The 22,214-nt window shown below is 43.1% G+C and overlaps 1 protein-coding gene across 1 annotated transcript in view; it reads right to left on the bottom strand.

Annotated features, from left to right (window-relative positions):
• Positions 1 to 16,862, bottom strand: part of NID2 (nidogen 2) — a 52,971-nt gene extending 36,109 nt beyond the window's left edge. Inside the window, exons 1-4 of the mRNA XM_036917867.2 lie at positions 16,613 to 16,862; positions 15,666 to 15,974; positions 6,785 to 7,017; positions 1,150 to 1,898 (exon numbers count right to left, since the gene is read on the bottom strand). Coding sequence (XP_036773762.2) covers positions 1,150 to 1,898; positions 6,785 to 7,017; positions 15,666 to 15,974; positions 16,613 to 16,822 — 1,501 coding nt within the window. The 5' untranslated portion in view covers positions 16,823 to 16,862. The remainder of the gene's footprint in view (positions 1 to 1,149; positions 1,899 to 6,784; positions 7,018 to 15,665; positions 15,975 to 16,612) is intronic.
• Between the last annotated feature and the right edge of the window lie 5,352 nt (positions 16,863 to 22,214).

Raw genomic sequence — 22,214 nt, 5'->3', positions numbered from 1 at the left:
ATCTCATTTAACCCTCTCAACAAATGTAGAAGGAAGCAGAGGCTTGGGGGCTACATAAGATGCCTCAGGCCACCCAGCAAGGCAGTGAGCATGGTAGAGATAAACCTGTGACCGCTGACTGTAATGCTCTCCCTCTAATCATTATATAATGCCATTCAGTCACAAAATAGTTTCTTTCCTCCTAAAATAAGCACCTGTTCAAGCAAATTCTTGCAAATCAGTAACACAGCAGAAGGCCCTCTTTGCTGGGTCAATGTGTTTTTACCACTAGGAAACAGAAAAGGAAGGCGGGGCAAAAAAGGAGGTCCTGACAAACATTCATTCACCTCTGACCTCTTTCCTCCTATTAGAGGTCAGATGAGCAATCTCTGGAACAAATGGAATAAATCTGTGGTCGTTTTCCCACTGATGTGTTTATATCCCTGACTGGGAAAAAGAGCAGACATGACAAGTCTCAACCAGGGAAAGAAGGCGACATGGGCTCCAGATCTGTGTTAACTGCTGCCTCCTCAGGCATTTCTCTCCTGGCCCCTTACTCTGGTCAGTGAGTCATGAAATGAGGACAGGGCTCCAGGGAGGTGAATACCACAGCTGCACAGCCATGACCAGAAATGACAGGACAGAGGTGGTTAGCAATCTTCTTTCCCATGGGTCCGCTCTCCCACACACCACCAGTGCACCTCTAACCACGGGCACACAGGGCTGTCCCATGACAGGGCAAGAATCTGGAACATTTGTCTGAGCCAGCACAACTGGCTGCTTATAATTAAAGCCTCAAGTGCCCCCTCACAGCAATGCGTATGAACCCTCAGAACATTTTACCTTTACTGAACTTTCAAACAAAAATACTTCATTACACTTGAGAGTATAGCTGGCACAATAAACCCAGTTCTTCCCCACTCGCTTCATGGGGCCCGTTTTTAAGAAACATTATTAATGGTCAAGAGATTCCAAACAGAATTTGCCTGCCAAGATTTATTTGGCAAAGGAAAGATTCTCCATCTCCTGAAACACGGGTTTAAAAATCAGTTCCAATCTTCTCTGCACTAAACTTTTCACCCACTTGCTTGAGAGTAAAATCATGACTCTAAGCAAAACCAGCATTTTTAAAAATGAATCTTGGCACGCAGTTTCCTAAAACCCACTTACCCTCAGTGTTGGAAACGATGTCGTCTTCCACCCCTACCACTTGCCTCCCTCCACCCAGCGGTGGAGTGCGATCCGGCACAGGGTAATTGGGAAGAGCCCCCTCTCCTTCAGGATGGGCTGGAGGAACGTCCACTTCCGCAGGCGGTGCCCCGCCACCCGGGTAGGGCCGGGTGCTTCTGTTCTCGGGGCGGGGAGCTGGGGCTTCCTGGGAAGGCCCCAGTGAATCTCCTTCTATCTCTGATGGACCTGGGTGTCTGGTCCCTGGCTCTTCATGAGACTCAACTCGGCCTTTTAAATCCGGGGCATCTGTCTCCTCCAGAGGCCTCCCGTCTTGGGTTTGAGGATCCAGGGCGGCAGAGTCCCTGCCAGAGTGGAATGGCCAGTCACTGGGTGTTGGAGGTGGCAAAGGGAAGGCCAGATCAGAATCCGGTGGAGAGATCCCACCTCCTACAGGCCTTGACTCAGCTTTTGATTGGAAGGAAACATCGAAACTGCTGTGGCCGTTCGATGCCTCCTCTGGTTCACCCGGGGGGTATTCGACTTCCTCCTCGTTCTCATCATAATAATCCAAATTGTCCTCAGTGTAGCTGCTTTCCAGGGCCACAGCCTGAATGATGGCATGGCCCAGGGGAGCCGCAGTGTGGGTCTTGGAAAGGTTTCCTCCAGCGGCTGCTGGCCTGACATTGTCCAGCGGGGAGGTGCTGCCGATATGGAAAGCCCACACTCCGGGAACACCCAGGTTGCTTTGTCTAAATAAAAAGGAAGCAGTGCATTATAACAAAACTGTCCATTCACCAACCATCTACAATGGTAAGCAATTTCTTTTAAAACTGAAAGCCTATTAAGTCAGATTCAGAGTTTTCACTATTGTATAAAACCAGATATACACGGTAACTAAAAGAATTATATTAGAATTTTTATATAAACTACCTCTTGTTTAGCATTAGCTTTCAAAGGCTGTGTGCCCACAGCAGGCTAGACTGTCAAATCTGAAATGTACTCTACAATCCATGTCTTAATCTAAAATGTGGCTGTTTGAAAACAAGTAAGGATGTAGGAATATTTTATTCTTCCTCTACTTTTAACACACTCAAGAAAACATATTTAAAGATCTTTGCCAAACACTTAAACAATGACAGCTACTAGATGCTTTTGAGTATCAGTCATATGCCAAATGCTTAACATTCTCCAATAGAATATGCAGGGTTGGGGCAGTGACCATGGCCAGTTTGACAGAGGGTAAAACAAGTTTACAGAGGCTAACTAATCTTAAGGTCACAGAACTAATTAGTGGCTGAGCTTGGCCTTGAATTCAGACTAACACCAAAGCCTAGGCTCTAAACATCTACATACATTATCTACATTATATTATGTCAGAAAACCAATAGAGTCAATCAGTATCTGAATGATCATTAGTATACAGAATGTTAAAGACATTTCATGGTTTGATCACATGGATTAATTAACTGATTCACAGGGAACAGTGAGTCAATGCAAAACCCTCAAATATAAATACCCACACCTAAAAATAATGTTGAGCAAATGCAGAACAAAATGAAGGGGAAAATAAGGAAGTATTTTAATCACAATGCCACAGGTCATAAGTGAGAGGTGCTCACAAACATCTGGGACCAGACAGCCCACTTATTTCCTGCACTAGAAAAGAACTGGGACTCCACTCATCTTCCAAATATCCCAATAAACCATTATTTTAGTCAATAATACATTCTGAAGAGAACAACTACATTTAAGAGTTTTAAAAATAAGACAAAACTTAAATGAGGGTCTGACTAGGTTGAATAGCACAATTTCTGAACTCTGGTGTATACAAAATACCAGGTTTGAAATCTCCCAAGCTATGCGATTCTCTCAAAAGTCCAGTCTATGAGGTCTGAGTTAATGACTAACAAGATAATAAGAAATTCATCAAATCATTACAAGAACAAGAACCTTTGCTCATTTAGGTAGGTTCTCATCATGTTCTATATGTATTTCTATAGGAATAGTATTTTCCAATAAAATCCTGAGAATGTCTCTTTCCCTCCTCCTTCGGTCCCTCCCCACTTTTCTTTCCCTCTCCTCTCTCCCTTCCCTCCCCCGCCACGCCCCATCTGTGTGTCTGTGCCTGCAACTGTTGTCATTAATTTAGGGAAAGGGGACCATAGAAAACAAAACTGTGATCCTTTGTGCCATATGCTATGTATTCTTGGTACCGTCTAAGCATTAATATTGGTGTTTTTTGGCAAGCAAATAAGGAACACAGAAGAAGATAAGAGAGAATCCTGAAGATCTGAGGATACTAAGTTTATTATCACATCAGAGGGACTGCAGCTGTGAAATTTCTTCTTGAAGTTACAAGCAGAAAACTATAAAAGCTTCAAAGAGTAGGAAAATACAAATTATGGCAGATAAAAAGCTAAGTAAAATAACCTTGTAATGACATACAAATCACTGTCCTGGCTTTTGTCATTGTGCATTATAGGAAAGTAATCAATTTAAGTATCCTAAAATCCAAGGTCGTATAGGAAGCTTAGTGGTAGAGAGAACTTAGGAAAACAAGGTTACAAAATGGGGCCGCAATGCCCTCCTCCCCAGATTGTTAGGAGGGTTAAGTAAGAAAGCCATGCTGTTAAATGCCCAGCAAGGGGCACTGCACATAAGTACTTAGAAACTGTGTCTTCCAGGAGATAGAAAAATACAATCTCAAAAAATGTAAATGTGTGCATTCATATTTGAATTTGTAAAAGATGATTTATGACAAATACACTATGAATTATATAATTTATGACCTTTGAGCTTTTAAGTTTGAGGAAGACAAAGATTCCATTGACTAGGAAAATAACTTAATGCATTAGAGATGCACACTGAAGTACCTAGGAGTGAACTCGCTTGTTTGTGACTTAATTTAAGCAAAAAAAATAAAATGATGAATATGGAAAAATGTTGACAACTTATAAATCTAAGTGACAAGCAATCAGGTGCTAATCTAAGTATTCCCTCTTCTGTATATTTTTGAAAACTTAAATAATGAAAAGTAAAATAGAAGATTAAATCGAATAACATTTCTATAATTTGAGGTAGAGAAGGCCTTTCTAAAGAAAACAAAAGACCTAAAATCATAAAGGAAAAGACCAATAACTTTGACAACCCTAAATTTACAATTTACAAGATTATGAGTAACTTTAAAGAGGAACAATTGGATAAAAATAGTCACAGCATCTGAGAGGATTAATATCCTTACTATGTTTTTTCTTTAGAGCTCTTTGTAAATTCCCCAATAGAAAATAGCAAAGGATATGGAAGACAAGTCGCAAAAAAGATAGATAAATGACTGTTAAACATGTGAAAAGATGTTCAGTTTTACTAGTAATCAAAGAAATTACAGTGAAAATATGGACATTTGGTACTTACCAGATTCACAAATAATTAGAATAGAAGCTTTGTAGGGAACAGACACTGTCAATCACACTTCTACATTATTGGTGAGAATATAAATTTGTGCCACATTTCTGAAGGGCAATTTGTTAATATACATCAGAATATTACATTGCATATATCCTTTCTCAGCAATTCTAATTTTAAAAATTTATTTTTGGGAGAAATTAGAATCTGAACAACATGTATTATGCTGTTTACTGCAATGATATTTATAAAAGGAAAAATCAAAAATAAGTTAAACATTCATCAATAGGTTATTGTTTTAATACCACAGGATATATATATGATGCAATGTTTTGTAGCATTAAAATAAAAATATAAACAGATCTTTTGAAAGATGCCTGTAAGACAGTGATATATGGAAAAATGCTCCATTTTGGTTTAAAAAAGTTTTTGCATATACCTAAAATCCTGAAGTGACCATTAAAACTGGTTATTACTGGAAGTAGTGATAATGGGTAATTTTGACTTTTATTTTACATTGTTTGTTCTTCATTTTATTTCTTATATTAAGCTTGGATGACACACATACACAAAAAAAATCCCTCTGCCAGTCCTGTGTCTTCCTCTACTCTCATCAAGAAACTCAGAGGTTTCTAGGAAGCATGAGAGATAGATAGGCAGAAAATGGAAGTGTTTTGTGAGTGAGTGAGTGAGTGAGTGTGTGTGTGTGTGTGTGTGTGTGTGTGTGTGTGTGTGTGTGTGTGTGTGTGTGTTTGTGTTAGGTCTCAGAGGCCTTTAAAGCTATGGTGGGTCAGCACAACTGCCTTTTCCTGCAGGTTTTTTGCACCCCACCCCCACCCTATACCAAGTAGATGATAGTACTCACTCCACTGTTCTGGCATTGCTGATCTATTTGTCTGTCTACCCCACTAGACTGCACGTGGCTCATGGGCAGGGCCTGTGCCTTAGTCACTGTATTTCAAGTGCTGGGCACACTTTATTATTCTCCCTCAGTAATGTCTGAGGAGGAGAGCATCAGTGGGCTCCAGAGGAGAAGAGGAAGGTGGAACCCAGGGAGAAAAAGCAAGGAGCTAAGTTTTCTTGAGTTGAAACTAAGAGGCAGCCTGAATGGGGACCTGAAGATCCCCAGTGTGTGTCATGAGGATGGGAAAGGAGACCAGGACTCAGCATAAAATCCATGGTTCAGAGCTCCAGACTCGTGCTTGAATTTCAGCTTTGCCACTTAGAAACTTTGAGATCACAGGCAACTTAACTTTCTTAAGCTCATTTGTCAAATCAAGAAAATAGAACTTACACCCTAGGATTCTTGTGAGCTTTAAGATGGCTTCTGGAAAGTGTTTAGCACAATGTTTGGCAAGCAGTAAGCTCTCAATAAATGTCAGCTGTGAGTGACCATATTTGGTTGCAGGGCCCACTCTCTGGTAGCTGAGTAGAGCAGACGGCACACAGAAGCACACGGTCTTCCAATACCCAGGAATAATGTATTTAAACTGAGACACAGTTAAGGGGAGCTAAGTAACCATTGTGCTCTGTCTGACTTCTGGACCAGTATTCAGGAAAAGAATAACAGCAAAGATTTTTTTAAAAGCCCTGAAATTAGTAAATCAGGTGCTAACCCAGAAAGTGGCGCCATGTGGACTGACGAAAATTGGAAGAGCCTAGTACCGCACCAGCGGAGTAAGCTGCTGCTGCTGGGACTGGGGAACGTGCCCTGTTCTGGCTATCTCATGGGGAACCAATCAGTCTGATTGCAGTAAAAGAAGCTATAGACGAATCCTGAGCCTCCTAAAAATCTATAGATCTGTTCGTTTGGTTTTCCAAATTATACTACTCTTGATTTAACATGTATCTGTCTAAAAGACTAAATCACAGTGTCTCCTGTGAAATGATTAACCTGGAAGATCCTCAGTCTGGGCAGTTATATTACTGGGTATTCTCATGTTGTTCCAAGAGCAATGTTTTCCATGGCAAGCTTCAGTGGCTCTGCAAACACATTCACACACTTTTCTGTTTCCGGGATCTATATTCAGTAGGGCAGGAAAAATAAAGAACCTTTTATATTTTAGTGAACTTGCTCCTCCCAGGCTCTAAGCTAGTTCTTGGTTTTGATCTGATGTCTCCCTTGGAAGCCACCAGCACATGTATTTAATGGACTTAGGGCCACTCAAGTCCGGGTAGCACCTAAGGGTCCTTACAGGGAACAGGAAAGAGCTGAAGCCCCTGTGTTACTTACTGGTAGAGATTTTTCACAGACTGTTCAGTGCTAGTCAAGCTGAAGTACGGTCCCTCCCTCTTCAGGTCCTCAGCCTCCCCTCGGCAGAAGCCCACCCGGGCTGGAAGTTCGAGTTGGACATTATAAGACTCTTTAGGGCGGGTTCCAAAGAACTGAAGGCCATCGGCAGGATAAAGAAAGAGGGCGTAGGTATCAGACTCATCAGATGCCAGAACTGCCTGGAAAGTATTCAGCTGTGAAAAGAGAAAAGGAGATATTCTTAATAAAACAAGAAAAAAAACAGACTGCAAGAAAGACACAAAAAGGTGCAAAGGGTTTTTACCCTTCTTAGGATTTCTCAAAATTGATTTTATGCATAATATTCTTTTTAAAATCTTCAAGTTATACTTTTATAAGCTATATTATTATTACAATCATCTTTTATCAAATTAATAGTTGAAATATGCATAGGTAGAAAACACAGATTAGAAAAATATTTTTTAAGGTTTCAAATTTCTCTATCCAACATTTTCAGAGCGAAGAGCAAGTAACAAAATTACCCTGTACGTTCCTATAGTCACTGCCCCTGTTTACTGCCCTGGGCACTTGCCTGGATGGATCATTCATTCATTCACTCACCAGTTTATTGAATGACCATTATGGGCAGGCTTGGTGTTAGGCACTGGATGGTCAAAAGGCCTCCTTACTGTACTCACAACCCACTCTCTTTTCTCCTCCATCTGCGTTTGCACACAGCATCAGTGTCATCCTACCCTCATTTCACATATGAGGAAACAGAGGCCTTAGGGCTAATAGGTCTGCCTCTGGTCATGCAGCTAGTCTGTGAAGGCAGGTGAACTGACTCCTGAGCCCATGCCCTGCACCACTGGGCCATCCTGACCACTCCTTAACATCCCATTCAAGGTGATCAGAAGCTGCCCCAAACTCTCTTCCCCGGTTCAGATCTGCTGCATCTTTCTCAGATCATTTAATAATTTCCATTTACACCATATATTTTGATGCTTCTGTTCTGCTCATTTCTCTGTGCCAGGAAGCCCTCCTAACCTTCTAATGCTGTCTACTGAGGTCTTTTTGATTCCCTGTAGATTTATTTCTGTTCTCTTGCCCTCTATAACACCTTTGTGGGTGCTTCTAGCTAGCACTGACCTCGTTTTGCCTGGTTAGCTGTTTGTGGACTCCATTCATTAATTTGTCTGTACGTTAGTTCAAACAGCCAAGTGCCTATGTGCCTACTAAGCACTTGATATCATGTTCAGTGCCAAAGAAGCAAAGGAGAGGAAACTCTGGCTCAGACGGCCTCACAGCTCAGGAGGGAGAAACAGCCATGGCTGGAATTCTAGGAGTGTTATTGAAGAAGGTAGTAGAGGCCAGAGAGGGTGTGTGCCCAAGACCTCAGGGTTGGGATGGGAGGTGTCACTGAGGCAAGGCGACCTGAGAAAGTCAATAAATGCAGCAGGAGCCAAAGCAGACCAGGATGAGAGACCAGGAATCTGAACTAGCTAGCCACAAATGCAACACCGGGTCCTTACAGAATCACTGCTTGAAGTTCAAATTACTCTCCTTATTTTCAACAAGACACTTTTTTTTGCATTTGCCTACATAAAGCTATCTTCCTCCTCCTCCCCAACAAATGATCTATTAATCGTGCTTGATCATCTAAAAAGATTTATATTTAGGACTCTGAGAACACCTCTCTCCTTAAATCCCCTTCCTTTTACAATTCAGTAGGGAACTAGGGAGGCATTTATAAATATCACTACTTCTTAAATAATGTGACTCTCAGAAATGTTATTTACTGGGAGGTAGTATTATTTCTCCATTTTCCTAGTTAGACAAAATTAGGCACAGAGAAGAACACCACATTTTACTAAATACAACAGCAAACAAGAGGAATGTGCCCTGCATTTTGTTCTCTCCTGGGTCCTTCCCCATGTGGTGCTCAAGCTCTCTCCGAATGTTGATTCTTCCTTTCAGTGTTTAATTTCAAAGTATGCTTTTGAGGTTTTGCTTATAGGACAAAGAAATTCAGGTGTTAAAATCTTTTTCAAGAAAAAAAGATAATACACAACCTTTCTTTTAGTTCTCTTAGAAAAAGTCACTTTGGTTTTATTGAAAGGAGGGGGGGCTAGTATATTTGCAATTGTAGTTGATTGTTTTCTCAGCAAAGACTGACTTTTCCAAAAACAAAATGCAAGGAATGTTTTCTAGAATTTCTCAAAGTTAGGAAGCCATAACTTCTCCAACTGTAAATAAAGGCCAGTCTGCATCATATCTATACATAATATATACTACATCATCGATTAAGGTTGATTCCTTACTTCAGAGTTTTACTTTAGTCAGAATAAGTAAAGTTCAACTAGGGAAAGAAAAGTACTTGAGGAAGGAGAAAGAACCTGTTTACATACAAAGCTAAGCTTTCAAAGCTCCTGGCATTGACTGCCTACAACAAACATCAGATAGGAAGAAATCCTGGTTTAAGTTTAGAGAAATTCTGTGAGATAAGGTGGGAGGTCCTATAGATTGTGCAGGAATTGAAGTGGGGGGGTGGGAGGTGGGTAGGGTAAGTAAACAGAGATGAAGGGGAGTGTCTTGCTTTTTACTGAGGGGTTTGGGTAGTTGCACTTTCTATTATTTATTCTTTCAGTCAATCGGTAAACAAATTCATGTCAATGAAAATGTATTCAATGTCTTTTATATGCCATCCCTGAGCCAGACACTTATTACAGGTGGCAAGCATTTACTCAACTTGTCTCCACTGAAATAGGGAGAATTTTAAACAGAATTTATGATCTCAGAATTCAGGCTGAAAGAGTTTTGCTGTTTAAAAATCACTCACACACCAAATGATTACTTTCAAAGTTCTCTCTCAGTTCCACAAAATTCTACATCTAATTGCTAAAGAGGCCAGTTCATGGAGTCCTGAAGGGCTCCTCCTCCTCCCAAAGCACTCCTTGACTGGCTTCCAGACCAGAAAGGTCTCCACATTCCTAGAGATGAGCCTTTGCAGTAACCCTGCATGCTCTGTCTCTGAAGGGAAACCCTCAGATGGGCTGCCAAACCCTACCAGAGGGTCACTGGTTCCCAACTTCCTCAGGACCCCAGGGAAGTGAGAGGGGCCTATCTGGGAAGAGGAACAGCATAAAGAGGATCAAGGCCAGTGGCTGCTGAGCTTCAGGTGTCTGCCATCCTGTTATCAGAAAGATACAAACCAGAGCCCTCTACAGAATGCAGGCAGGGTCTGACTCTCCCCTCCAGGTAAAGGACATCACCAGTTAATGCTGGCTTGACACTTGGCAGAGCCAGGCTGTTGGATACAAAACATGTCCTCTATGTGTTTCTAATTTTTTTTTTAGTATCATTAATATAAAATCACATGAGCAACATTGAGGTTACTAGATTCCCCCCATTATCAAGTCCCCACCACATACCCCATTACAGTCACTGTCCATCAGCATAATAAGATGCTATAGAGTCACTACTTGTCCTCTCTGTGTTATACTGCCTTCCCCATGCTCCCACACACACATTATTGTGTGCTAATTGTAATGCCCTTTATTCCCCTTCTCCCTCCCTTCCCCCCCATCCTCCTCAGTCCCTTTCCCTTTGGTAACTGTTAGTCCATTCTTGGGTTCTGTGAGTCTGCTGCTGTTCTGTTCCTTCAGTTTTTGCTTTGTTCTTATGCTCCACAGATGAGTGAAATCATTTGGTACTTGTCTTTCTCGGCCTGGCTTATTTCACTGAGCACAATACCCTCTAGCTCCATCCATGTTGTTGTAAATGGTAGGATTTGTTTTCCTCTTATGGCTTAATAATATTCCATTATGTATATGTCCTACATCTTCTTTATCCATTCATCTACTGCTGGACACTTAGGTTGCTTCCATTCTTGGCTATTGTAAATAGTGCTGTGATAAACAGAGGGGTGCATATGTCTTTTTGAAACTGGGATCCTATATTCTTAGGGTAAATTCCTAGGAGTGGAATTTCTGGTTCAAATGGTATTTCTATTTTTAGTTTTTGAAGGAACCCCCATACTGCTTTCCACAATGGTTGAACTAGCTTACATTCCCACCAGCAGTGTAGGAGGGTTTCCCTTTCTCTGCATCCTCGCCAGCATTTGTTGTTCCTAGACTTTTCTATGTCTAGCCATTCTAACTGGTGTGAGGTGATATCTCATTGTGGTTTTAATTTGCATTTCCCTGATAATTAGAGATGTGGAGCATCTTTTCATGTGCCTGTTGGCCATCTGAATTTCTTCTTTGGAGAAGTGTCTGTTCATATCCTCCACCCATTTTTTAATAGGGTTATTTGCTTTTTGGGTGTTGAGGCGTGTGAGTTCTTTATATATTTTGGATGTTAACCCCTTGTCGGATATGTCATTTACAAATATATTCACCCACATGTTTATAATTTTTGAAATTCATTTAATTGATTTCAGCCATCTGAGCAAAACATCAGAATGGTGCCATCCCTACCCCAAAGGGGTCTCCCAATAGGGACTCACAAAAATTTCAATGAAAACTGAGAAGCAGGGTAACTCCTACAGAGGTCACAAAGTTCTCTTTCCTGCCTTCCTCAGGGTCACAGGCTCTCCACAGTTCTAGCATCATTGACTTCTGGCCTACAGTGTTTAGGGTGAACACTAACGTCCATCCCTTAGTATAGTCTCCATTTTCTACTACCTGTACATCCACTGTCACATGCATGACTTTCCCTCATACATTTTTCTGCCCTAAATCCTACAGAGCCTGCCAAACTTCAAATATAAATACTCGGTGAGATCACATCCCTAATATTACATCCTTCCTGGCACTCAGTCTTTAGCAAAACTTCAGCATTTCTTTAACCAATTTCCACGTGTCTATATTCTCCATTACTTCCCAGCTATATCTTAGACTCAAGGTAGACTCTTTCAGATAGACTGCAGACCTCCCCAACCTTCATCAATCACTGTCATCCTTTGAAATGAGTCAACATGCTTCTGTCGCCACAACGAGGCCTCCAACGGGCAACCTCCCACTCATCCTGTGTCACTGCCCCGAGCTCTCGTCATCATTTCTCCAGCCTCAGCTCTCTCAGCCTTCTCCCAGGACAAGCCCCAGCTCTGAACAATTTCTCCTGCTGCCTCATTCCCAAGATCAATTCTTTCAGCTCTTTCTGCCCAACTCAAAAATTCTGGATCAATAAAACATTCTCCATACCACACAGATCTGTGCAATCCAGTTCTCCAAAATCCCCATCCTTCAAACAACAACAAAACAACATCCCCCCACCACCACAAAAAAAATCTGCTGCTAAAGTAAACACTAGCCTTCTTTATGTGTCCTGCCAGTAAGTTTTTTAGGGTCAATACGATGACTGCTCTGTGAAGTACCAATGACAGTCCAAGGAGTCTTAGAGTAACTAAATTAATAAATACTATTCATATTTTTTTAAATGCAGTTATACCTTGACGTTCCTGCAATATCTGGTACAACACCCTGTCACACCCACCATGGAAATCCATGGACAGAAAGTGAAATTGTTTTAAATGGCAAAGATGCCATTCCTCTGATGTCTTCAAGTTTCCAGTAACTTTGCAACATTAGATTAGTATGCCAAGGTTTAAGAAAGCCATGTAGAACTCACAGAGTCCTTCAAGCAAAGTAGGTTACTGTTTGCCAAAATCTATCTCCAAAGAACTATTTAAAAAAGAACTCAAGTCACGTGGCTCTTCAAAGTATTCAGAAGAACCTTCAACGTGGGTAATTGAAAAAACATCTCTTCAAACAGATTCTTCTTCTCCTTTCTAAATTAAACAAATTCTGAAGCCAACTGAGCATATGGCAATGTTTGAAGAACAATTTTAATTAGGATTTGTAAAAGAGAGAATCTACAAGTCTTCCCGTATGCCCCACCCCTCCAAAAAAGAGACCAGCCAAAAGTTGTAACCCAGAAAACCTTGTAAAGAGTCCTCACGCAAAGCCTTACCTCACAGCAGACTTACAAGACAGAGAAATAAAAGAACATAGGGAACACAGGTTGGCTGAGCGTCCATGCCCAGTAAGTCTAAAGGATTACAATGGCCACTTAAAAATGTCATCCTACTTTAAAATGTCACCTTAGTTAATTCTCATAACAAATGTTGTAAGGTAGGCATTGCTACCCCATTTTACAGGTTAGGAAACTAAGGCTGAGGCTGCATCACTGATTCCAAAGTCACTGGATAACCTATTATAATCCCCTTCCTTTTTCCAAATGTTTTTGTCTTTATTGTCATTGTCTTCACCACCACCCTGAAAGCTGAGTAAAAGCAGCTTTATTCCAATACTAGAGATGAAATTGAAAAACTAATTAAAAAAGTCATCTTGTATTATAATTTTTAAATATGCTCTGATGAAACTGGAAGCTGAAAGCTCTAGTGAGATTTCATCACCCCCGAGGGTCTGTGCAGCTGCTCATCTCTCCAGCTCATCACACTCAACTCAACTTGGTCTTTCTTTTTTCTCTTAAAAAAGACAGATGTAGCTGAATTCTCCTCAGCACTTTGGAGAATTAATGTGGAAGTAATAAGGCATCAGTAGTGTCCTTGGCAGCCAATTTCACACCAAGTTCATTCTTTCTTTGAGTGAAATATGGTTCCAAGGACTCTTCTGGTATGAGGATCACAAGACAATAAAACCCAAGCCTCATTTATTGGAAAACTTTAGAAAAACACAACTCTTGGGTCTACCTACACCACTTGAGTAAAGGAAATGGGTCTTGCATGAAAAATTTGGGTAAAAGCAGCAAAAAACAAAACAAAACAAAAAAAAAAAACCCTTGAGAATCAAGAAATATGTATTCTAAACCTGCCTTTGCCTCACCTTAGAAGGGAATTCTCGACCATCACTCTATCTTCTATTTGCCATTATCTGTAAATGCAAACAACAATTCTCCTACTTATCTTGGGAGATTGTTGTGAAAAGACAGTAATGATAAAACATTGTTATAAGAATTAACAAGATAGCTTGAATAAACAACATATGTAATAATTGCCTAAGTACTCTTTCCTTTGAGCCTTTACCTTATCTATACAGACTAGAAGAACCCTCTGGAAAAAAACAACCAATCCCCTGCTTAAAATCCTTTAAAGTCTGCCCACTTTTAAAGATCCAAGTCCAAACACCTAGGAGAGCATGATCTGCCTCCACCCCATGGCCTTTTCAGCCTCCCATCCAACCTCCCCTCCTCTTCACTAATAATGTACCACATGTAGTGCCCCAAACACATTATACTTTATAGCAAATGGTTGATATATCATATACTATCCCTTCTACTGAGAATGTTCCACTCTGTTCAACTCAGATTCAAAGCTACTTCCTCCCTGAAACTTTCTATGATCAAGTCCCCTCAAAGTTAAATTCCTTAAGTCAAGATGCTACACCTATCATACTGAACATAATCAATGTCCTTACTAAACCATGAGGTCCTTAGGAGTAAAGGTTATGTCCTTTCACAGTGTCTCTCCCAGTCCTGGCATATAGTAAGTGTGCAAAAAAGGTTTGTGCATATAGTAAGTGTGAATTATATTTAGATACACTGAATTATATTTAGATACACATTACTTATACACACACTCAAATATGCCACATACAAGATACATGTTTTGAAAAAAAAGACCAGAAGAAAACACAATAAAGTTTTAGCATATGCTTAATTTTAAGTAAGTTTTTAAACTTATAAACAGTAATAAATGAATGAATGAAGGCAATATAATGGTGGGGGCCTTACCTAATTCATCTTTCTCTAATTCTCTATCTAGGTGTTCGATATATTTGATGAATTTTTGACAAATTAAAATAGAGGTAAATTTTAAGACTTTGATGAGTTACAACAGAGATAAATTGCAAGACTTTCAGCGCTTGGAATATGATATTTTAGATTCAGGTCTAATTTCATAGGAGGAAGCCCTTACCTCCCCCAAGACTGAGGCAGTTCGCCATTTGCAGAGCTACCCTGAAGTCCATTTGGAGTATTTTAAATGTTGCTGCCAAGCCTAAAGACTGGGAGCTTGGGTTGTTTTTTACTTTCTTGGGTAAAGCTTATAAAACAAATTGAGGACGTTCTCCTGTAAAGTAGGAAGCATGTAAACTGGTATCTATGGTGCAATCTGGTGAAAGCTATCAAGAACCTTATAAAAAGTGCATCCTCTCTGGTCCACCAATTCTATTTCCTGGAATGTCAACATGTGCAAAGATCGAGCTTTTAAAAAGTGCTTCACAAAATTATTTATGATGATAAAAAATTTGAAATAACCTTAATGACCACTGAGCTCAGTGGTGATCCACTAGACTGTATATTATGCAGACATTATAAGTGGTGTTGTATATATACATTTATTGATATTGAAACATTCACAACTATTTAGTGGAGAGAAAAAGAGCTTACAAAACAGTATGTGTGATGTGAAATCATCATTGTTAATATACAGTGACAGGTAAGTACAGATATTAATAGAAAAATACTCTGGAAAACATGCACAAGTGTTTAACAGTGGTTATCTTTGAGTAGTAGGAAAATGAGTGGTTGTTTCTTTAAATTATCTGTATTTGATTTTTTTTTCAATGAACATATAATTAGAAATAATTCTTGTATACTTAGAGTGAACCTAAAAATAAACCAAACAGTAAACTGTCTCGTGTTCTGAGAGCCTGCTGCATCTGCACTGGGGCCTTTATATCCCCTAAGCAGTTTTTCTTGCTGAAGTGACCACCTCTCAGATCCACAGAGAAAGCCTAAAGTCAACAGCCCTCACTTCCAAGCCACTTCAGCTCTGGTGCCACCAAAGGATACATCGGGCACCGTGAATTCAAGCCCATCCCTCAACTGGCTCCGCAACCAAGCATTTCTAGTCACTCACCTCCCGTGAGAGCGGCGCCCCTCGCTTGGCCTCCTCGTAGGCGCCCACCTTCTCCCAGGTGGCCAAGAAGGCGTGGGTGGGAGTGAAGTGCGCAGCGCTGCCAGGGAAGCCTGCGCGCACATAGCGCGCGGCCAGGCCCAGCACGGCGGGGGACGTGTCCTCACGGTACAGCACCCGGCCCCTGCCCTGGCTTGTATCGATGTCTGCCAGGAAGGGGGCAATGGCCGGGAAGTCCGTAGGGAAATCATCATCCACATACTGGGTCTCCCTGGGGAAGTCCTGAGTGGAGATAATGCCGTTGGTGCCCACCTGGTGGAGGAGAGGGACAAAAGGTGACGGTGGCATACGCTGCAAGAAGCCCCAGGGCGGCCACGACAGGTCCGCACGTGCGCGCCCACCCTGCTCCGCAAGGAGGGAAGGGAACCGCCCGGGATATGAAGCTCCCTCTCCCCATCGTCTGGGAGCCGTGGTTCAAGGCAATTAGCGCAACTTCAGCCATTGTCCTCCCCGCCACCCCTACTCCCCAGCGCGGTGCAGTAGGTCTTGGAGCCCTAAACTCATTCATGTATCTCCTCACTTAACACAGAACCTTGGGGAAAGCCTAGGCGTCCGAGGAGGCGGAACCTCAGCTCTGCAGCTGTGCACAGCCTTCCCGCTCTCCTAACTGCACCCCCGCTGCACACCCTAGCAACCCCACCTTCTTTTCCGTCCCGGACGCCTATATGGCTGCGAACAATTCTCGCTCTCCCTCTCGAGGTAAGAAGCAGCGGGTGAGGCAGCAGCAAAGCAGCAAAGCCAGTCCCTCCCCAGGGGTGCTCAGGGACAGCCGGGCGTGTGGACCATTTCCACCCCTCCGAAGGCAGGGGGTCGGTGAGATCCACACTACATGATCCCTGGGACGCAGCTGCAAGAAATTTGTTGAGTCCCGCACCAGGGGTTGTACTTACGTAGAGGTAGCTGAACTGCGCTTCGTAAAATCGCAGAGGACTGGCCAGCTTCACCGCTGCGGAGCTTTCGTCGTCGCCTTCCTGCAGGAGGTAGTCCCCCCACGCCCGCCCAGAGGGGAAGAGCTCGCCTGGGTGCAGCGCCGCGGTCCGAGACAGCCACAGCCACAGCAGCGGCAGCACCGGCAGCCTGGCCGCTCGGAACCCCCGCATGCTAGCTCAGTTCGTGCGCTACCCCGCCGCACAGCGAGTCCCCTCCCGGCCCGCTAGCCCAGTGCCGCGCGGCGCCAGCCAGCAACCTGGATCCCGGCGGGCGCCCGGAGGGGCGGGACTCCGGCCCTCCCGAAGCTTTGATTGGCTGCGGCATTCGGCTGGGGACCAATCACCGGCTCTGAGAAAGTTGGACGGCGGCTGCCACATCTGGTTCTTGTTAAACGTTTTCTAAGGCAGCGGTCCCGGGAGCGGCGGGACTGGCGAGGTAAAAGCCCCTGGCCAGGGCTGCCCGGAGCTGCTCGTTCTCCGCCTTCGCTCCCCGACAGCTCCTGGGGGGGGGTCACACCCGCCCTGCCGGGGCTGCCCCGAGGTCCCAGCGAGCCCCGCCCCCGGGACCAAACTGCCCGCAAGGTCGGAAGGCAGCGGAGCTGCATGAGGTGACCTCTGCGCAAAGGGGGAGCCCCGCGGCGGCGTGTGAAGCTGCAGGCTGGCAGGGTGAGGGTGAGGTGGTGGGGTTACTGTTTGCACCCTGCCCTGGGGTCCCCGGCGCTCCCCGCCCTCGAGGCCAGGCCCTGGGGCCGAGAAGCAAACGGGTACTGTCGCAGCCTCGCCGGCCGCCTCTTTCCACCCAGAGACGCCCTGCCCAGAAGCGCGCCTCTGTAGGAAGAAGGGAGGAGGAGGCTGAGTTCTAAATTCCGTCGCCCTCCCGAAGCCGCCGCCCGGGAAGACTGGGCCACTCGGCTGAAATGTCCACCAATCCGGGTCAAGAGCGTTGTTTGCCTTTCCTGGGAAAACCGCACCCGGGAAGACCATGAAACGCGACTTCTGTATGCACCGCTCCTTTTGCTCGGCGCCCCACGGAGGTGGTAACCTGAGCCGGCTCTGTGGGACTGGAAACCACACAACCCCCAAACCAGCTGCGCGGCTGTGAGGGAACCCCATCCATCATAAACATCCCCTCTGCGAAGCATCAGGAGCCAGCCGAAATTTTATTACCATTTTTATTATCAAGAGCTTGAAATTTCCCAGATAGTCTGTTTTCTCTCTTGGGAACCCCCCATGGGTTCCTTGGAAGAAAAGGTATTTGAAAAGAAAGAAAAAAACAAACCCTTGGAAATGTCCTAAGGAATGCTCAAAATACAGTTCTTCTTATGGGTTTTTATTCTAGTTACACGAATCCTTTGGGCCCACAAGGCCAAGCCCTAAAATCTCTGACGACACAAGACTGAGACAACAGAATCAACACAAAATGGAAAACTGGCCCAAAGCAGTGTGCTTCTCCAGACTCAGGAGACTTGTGTATATGTTGTTACAAAAATGTATTTGTGCTTGAGCATATGTGTTCTCATTCTTTGGGGGTAGGTATTTTCATTGTCCTTAAAAGGAAACAGAGACTCAAGGAATGAAGTGGCTTGACTCACCCAGGTCATCTAGAGTTCCTCCTTGCCACAGGGCCCTTTGCAAGGTAGCTCTGGCCTACCTTTCTGACATCACCCCTGGCCACAGCCACCCTTTCAGCTGAGACTTCAGTTGTCCAGTGCAACCTCCTGTTTTATGGTTTGGAACATCCTCCCATGCTAATTCCTCTACCTATAATGCTTTTTCCAGTCAATCTCATTTAGCCAACACTCGCTCTTGAAATTTAGACTTGAAACTAAATCCTTCTCCCTCAGGAATCTTTCCTGGAAACCACAGTCTGATTTAGAAGCCTCGTCTCCTTTTTCATGTGCCCTGTGTTTGCCAATATTGCATCTCCTATCACACATGGCTCCTACAATCCCTGGTTGCATGTGCCCCCTCGCCACCGCCATGGCACTGTGAGGGCAGGGACTTTACTTATTTGGGGCCTGCCGCAATGCCTGCCTGGCTTATTAGAAGAAATTTTTTTAAATGTTTGTGGAATGAGTAAAGACAAGCAAGCCAACCTGGGGCTAGGATCCATGTCTGCTGGCTCAAGTGAAAGGTTCTTTCCCCTCCACTACCTTTCTTGCTGATCTGACCTGAGCTTTGTAAGCCTCTTTACTAGACTGCCTAGCAACTCACCTGCCGCTACTCTCAGTTTTTGTCATTCCTTCATCCTTTCAACAACAATTTCCTGCAAGTTTACTGTGACAAACACAACTCTCCAAGAAATAACAGAGTAAAAGGTATGACCCCTGAGCTTGGGAGTGCATGATACAGTCAGGAAATCACAGCACAAATAAGAAAAAAGATGCCCCACTGCAGTGCAGCGTGGATTTAGCCACAAAACAGGCCAGTAGGGCCCTGGAGCCAAGAGGGTGTTCCTAGTTTTGAATCTGATGCTGAGTACAAAGTACTACTTCCAATATGGAAGAAACTGAAGTGAGGGGTCCTAGCTCCCTGTCTGCACAAAGTGGCTGAATTTTCCTTGAAATATGAGGCTTTGGGCAGCTGTGCCTGAGCAGACATTCCTTTGAGCTCTTATTCTAATATTATTTTTAAAAGACTCTATGGCACCAAAAGAGTGGTTTCTCTGTTAAAATGCCACTTTCTGTCTTGGGGAAAAGAAAAAAAATCTGTCATAGCTATTTCACTGCTCAAGGTGAATATTGAAGAAATACTTCTGTTGTATCCACAGTTCCAGAGGAGAATTTCCATGACTTGCCAGACTGGCTAAAGAGGCAGAGGCCCCTTTCAGGCTGGCAGTTATAGAAGACTTCTTCTGGGGGTGGTTTTTAGTCCTCTTAGATTTGGTCTTCCTGGTAGATGTGAGTATTTTTTGAGAGGTAAGATTATTTAGGTGCAGGCCTTTTCATCCCAAGCCAGGATGGTACCAGATGCCTTGCCAATAGGCATCAGCAAGAGTCTCCACAGTTACATATTTTTTTATTATATTTCTGTTACGAATACCGAGACTTCAGGAATGATGACACTTTCTATTATTTTAATCAAAAGAATGAACACACAAATGCTCCACAGTGTGGTGAATAGATGTTGGTATTTAAAAACAAGTTCTGTATATTGCACTGACTGGCATGTGTACATGTTTGTAGTGGAGGTGGGCCTGGCAGAAAATGTTCTAGTTCTTTTTGCACACAGTGCTCCTTTGCATAACTTTACTATCCACTAAAATCCAAGGTGGGTGTGCTAGCAGGTAGAAAAAATAGAATTGTGTAAATTGGTAAAGGGGCTCAGGGTAAGTTTCCCCAAAATGTGCTACTTTGGCATGTGGACTACTTTGAGCTGAAAACAATCAAGACTCTGAGGGCTCCAGAGAGATTTTCGCCTCTTCCCTAACTGTATAAAAGAATCTAAATTGGGGTCTTTCCCAGAGTTATTAGCAGGGGAAAAATGTTATCTGAATGACCCGTGGGTATGGCAGGGCAAACATCTAGTTACCAAATGTCTGGTTGTTTTCTTACTGTCCTGTGAATTGCCCTCCTCCTTTTGAAGCCCTAGGCCCCTATCCCTTTCCTTAGCTCAGGTGACATATATACCTCATTTTACCTTTCTGTCTTTCAACTTCTCATGTATGTGTGGTTCCCATATGTATGAACTCAAAATTGATTTTCTCCTGTTAACCTATGTCAACTTAATTCTTAAACCAACCAAAAGAACCTTTGAAGGGTAGAGGACAATTTTTCCTACCCCCAACATTAACATGTCTTCACAGACTCAGGCTTAATTGAAATTGTGTTAGGCCTAAGAAAAACAATACACTACTTAGAAATTATGAATAGTGCTTGGGATTTATTTGGAGGTCATTAGAATGTAGGGGATGGACTACATTCTAATTACCTCCAGGCATACCCAAGCCCTAAGCCTTCACTTGAGTTTTTAATTTATATCCAACTCCTTGCTTTACATCCACTTGGGATGACACTTCAAACCCACATCTAGAAGAACGAGTCTGCTACTCAGAATTTCTGAGTTTCCTGTTTTAGTTACTGGCAACAACAACCAGGCCTTCTTTATCACTACTGCTCTGTTCCAGGCCCTAGTCATCTTCCGTCTGCTGACTTTCGTGGCAGAAATGACAGATTAGCTCCCCAACACTTATTCCCTATCTCCACTCTTTCACAAATCTACTATCGAAGTTAGAAGATTATTGCTTTCTCAGAGTCTCTTGCAGCTAGGGGCAGCCATCTGGTATATTCCTGACCTAACCACCAGCAGTTTGCTGGAAGTCCAGTGGGTTCTAGGCTGGCTTTTCCATTGGTGATTAAAGGATATAATTGCACCCTTTCCCATTTTTGCTGCCTTAAACGTGGATGTGTTGTTTTGAGCCTGGACAGCCGTCTCCTAACCATGATGCAATGGCAAAGCAAGAAGATAGTCAGGAGGCAAGTGTCATAGCTAGTGAGTAATGGCCTACCTCCAGACTTCTTATGTGAGAAAACAATCTCTATTGGCTTAAGCCACCATTACATGCAACAGTACTGAATCCTAACTGATACTTTGCTAAATAAATCCTTTTTCTACAGGTATCTGAAATATAAATCTGACCAGCCCATATTCCTGGGTAAGACCTCTTGCTGGACCTCCCTTACCTTGGGGTGAGTCTTAAGCTGAAAAGGCCTTGTGGCTTGACTGTTTGTCATCTCCTGCCCTTTCCTACTTACACGTTTAATGATACTGAACTGTTTCTAGCTCCCCATCCTCAGGTGTAGCCTGACTCTGGTGTGCCTCTGTTCCTGTTGTTCCTTGCCTAGAACACCCTTCCCACCTCCTGATGATCTCTCGTTCCCTCCAGCATTCTTTCAGACATCGCATCACATAGCCAGCCTCCCTGAGTTGTGGCAGGCAGCCTCCCTCTGAGTGGCTGTAACACCTGGGCGTGCTCCTGTCTTAGCTGCTCACCAAAAATACTGAAATAATCTATTTATGTTTGTCCCTTTAACTAGTTAAAAGAGCCTCAGGGGTACTTTTCATGTAATGGCACACTTTTGTCTTCTCTTTTTCTTACATACTCTTATCTATTCGGTTTGTCTATTTTAGACTGTTTTTACCACAAGTCTGAGCATAGGGAAAAAGATGGGCCTTGATAGTCACACACAGCCACTAGAATGTGAACCAACCCTTGAAGGCAGGACAGGAGCTTCCTCATTGTAAATCTCATGGGTCTAGCATCATACCTGATAGAACCTTCTGGGCTGTTCAGCAAACCGTCATTGATTTAAATTGGGAAAAAGTGTTGTAAAGAAATCTTTCATATATCCTGTACTTTATACTGAATAATCCACTCACTGATTCTTCACATATTAGTTATATTCTGGATTGTTACTGGAAAAATAGGAATTAAAAGGTGAGGCTTCTATGTTGTAGACTAGATACTTTCACTGCTAATTACATTTGAAGGTGTTATGAATAAAGGAATTATTTTCCTCTAGAAAGAATGGTGTGAAAAGGCCAGTATTGCTCTCTCTCTCTC

This window comes from Manis pentadactyla, chromosome 11 (genome assembly GCF_030020395.1).
Source record: "Manis pentadactyla isolate mManPen7 chromosome 11, mManPen7.hap1, whole genome shotgun sequence".
Classification (NCBI taxonomy): Eukaryota; Metazoa; Chordata; class Mammalia; order Pholidota; family Manidae; genus Manis; species Manis pentadactyla.
The sequence above is the reverse complement of the archived record's forward strand: the minus strand, read 5'-3'. Positions and strand labels throughout refer to the sequence as shown.